General features: G+C 48.8%; 1 protein-coding gene across 1 annotated transcript; it reads left to right on the forward strand.

The window, feature by feature from the left end:
• Positions 1-11: 11 nt before the first annotated feature.
• On the forward strand, positions 12-1,316 carry LOC125528395 (protein SOSEKI 5-like; the record flags this gene model as incomplete). Its single annotated transcript, XM_048692877.1, is given in 2 exon segments — positions 12-161; positions 786-1,316. Coding segments are annotated over 2 exon segments (364 nt in total), but the record flags the coding sequence as incomplete, so codon positions are not given.
• Positions 1,317-1,947: the final 631 nt, after the last annotated feature.

Raw genomic sequence — 1,947 nt, forward strand, 5'->3', positions numbered from 1 at the left:
GCGTCAGACGTGTTCTCTGGCAGCATTGGCGTCGGCGCAAGCATGGAGCGGGAGTACTTCAGCGGCAGCCTGGTGGAGACCACGAAGTCGGCGAGCGGCGACCGTGCCGGCGTCGGCGAGCTGGGCGCACTGAAGCGCTCGTCGTCGTACAATGCAGACAGGTAGGAGCTCAATCCTGTTTAAGAGAGATTATCTTACCGTGTGCTGGCAGTAGCGAGCTTAATTGTGCATGGTGAAGGGGACAATGCAGAAAACTTGTGCTCCAGTCCAGCCTCACACTGGAAAGCTACTTTTTTGTGAATCCAAACTCCCAAACAATACTTAGCGCCATGTTGTCTCTGTCAAACTGCGATTGCTGCTAGTGTTAGCTAGGTGCTGGATGCTCGACCCCCAACCCAATGGCTGTCTGTGACGTAGACAATTCAGAAAATTTGCGATCTAGCCTCGCACTGAAAAGCTACTTTTGGAGTACTGCGAAGATAGATAGATGTAGGTTTTAGCAGTAAAATGCAGAAAGATAACCAAGAATGTGCTGCATGCTCATCTGTTTTACCGTAGTTGCTTTGCTCTGGCCGCGGCACAATTCCAAGTCCTTTGGCATGCAGAGCAGATGCAGGAGCACGATGCTGCACAGTCCGTGAGTGAGTGGAGCGATTCCTCGAGATTGCTTGCGTTGCACGATCTATCCACGAACACGTCACCAAATCTGACTAGATAGCTATGCTCCTTTCTTTCTTACTTTCTGAGTTCTGACTAATAATGGTTCAATTGAATTGTGCGTGCAGGGGCAGAGAATCTGCAATGAACACTACTGCCAGTGGTAGTTGCAAGCTGGAGCTGGCAGCGGAGGAGGTGGACGGCGTCCGCGCCCGGTGCATCCCGGCCGGGAGGAAACCCAGCGGCGGCAGCAGCAGCAAGAAGTCTCCGACCACCCACGTCCACGTTAGCAGCCGGCGCGGCGACCAACCGGAAACTACCGACAACGGACGGACTGACTGAATTCAGCGAACAAAACTCTGCAAAACATACTAGTACTACTAGCAGTCTAGCATCAAAATGTGGATCGAAGCGCGTGCACTGCAGACTGAACGAACGAATGTCTTGCTACGGCACGAGCTCTTGCATCGACTCACTTTCTTTTTTATATTTTCCCCATTCCCGGAGTAGCTAGCGTAGAATTCAAACTCACTTGTATCAAGGTGTATGTAGCATGTGTGTCCGAACCGAGCAGCGTGGCACATGCAGTGTTTGACTTTGTGTTTTCATTTGTTCAAACTTCAAAACGAGGTTGCATCCATCCCCAATTCCCCACCCCATCTTGTCTTGTCGATCCTACCTGGACCTACTCCCTTGCTCGCATGCAGCACGAGGACGCTTATAAAACTAGGACGCTAATAATCGGCGATCCTGCCCTAGGGCGATCCCAGTACGAAGGATATGTCGCCTGTGAACGATTTATAAGGGAGCAAAATTGTTCGCTAGAGAATTTAGGCCAAATCAATCTTTTTTTTTGGCCACAACTTTAAAACGGATACGGACCTCATGCTAATACAGCAAACAGCACAAAACATGTCATGATGTACATAATAAATAAAAACATCACGTTCAAAATTGATCAGGTGTTGTACATCCCCCAAAAAAACAAATTACGGAAACTCGAAAAACGAATTTGACATGCTAAGTTTAGGAAAAAACAAACAGGATATTGCCATCCCATTTGCCACATTATTGAAAAATAGAAAAAGAACTTTGAAAAATGCCACCTACTGCCGGGCACCTCGGCGGTAGGGTTTCAAAGGCTACCACTAGCCTGTTTGGCGGTAGGGCTGCACTATGTTGATGTGGATAAGTTGCCTACCGCAGGCCTCGATGGTAGGCTAGTATACCCTACTGCCATCGACCTCGACGGTAGAAAAAGGGTCAGATCCTGAATTTTTTTGAACCATG

The sequence above is a fragment of the Triticum urartu genome, unplaced genomic scaffold, assembly GCF_003073215.2.
Source record: "Triticum urartu cultivar G1812 unplaced genomic scaffold, Tu2.1 TuUngrouped_contig_4841, whole genome shotgun sequence".
Taxonomy (NCBI): domain Eukaryota; kingdom Viridiplantae; phylum Streptophyta; class Magnoliopsida; order Poales; family Poaceae; genus Triticum; species Triticum urartu.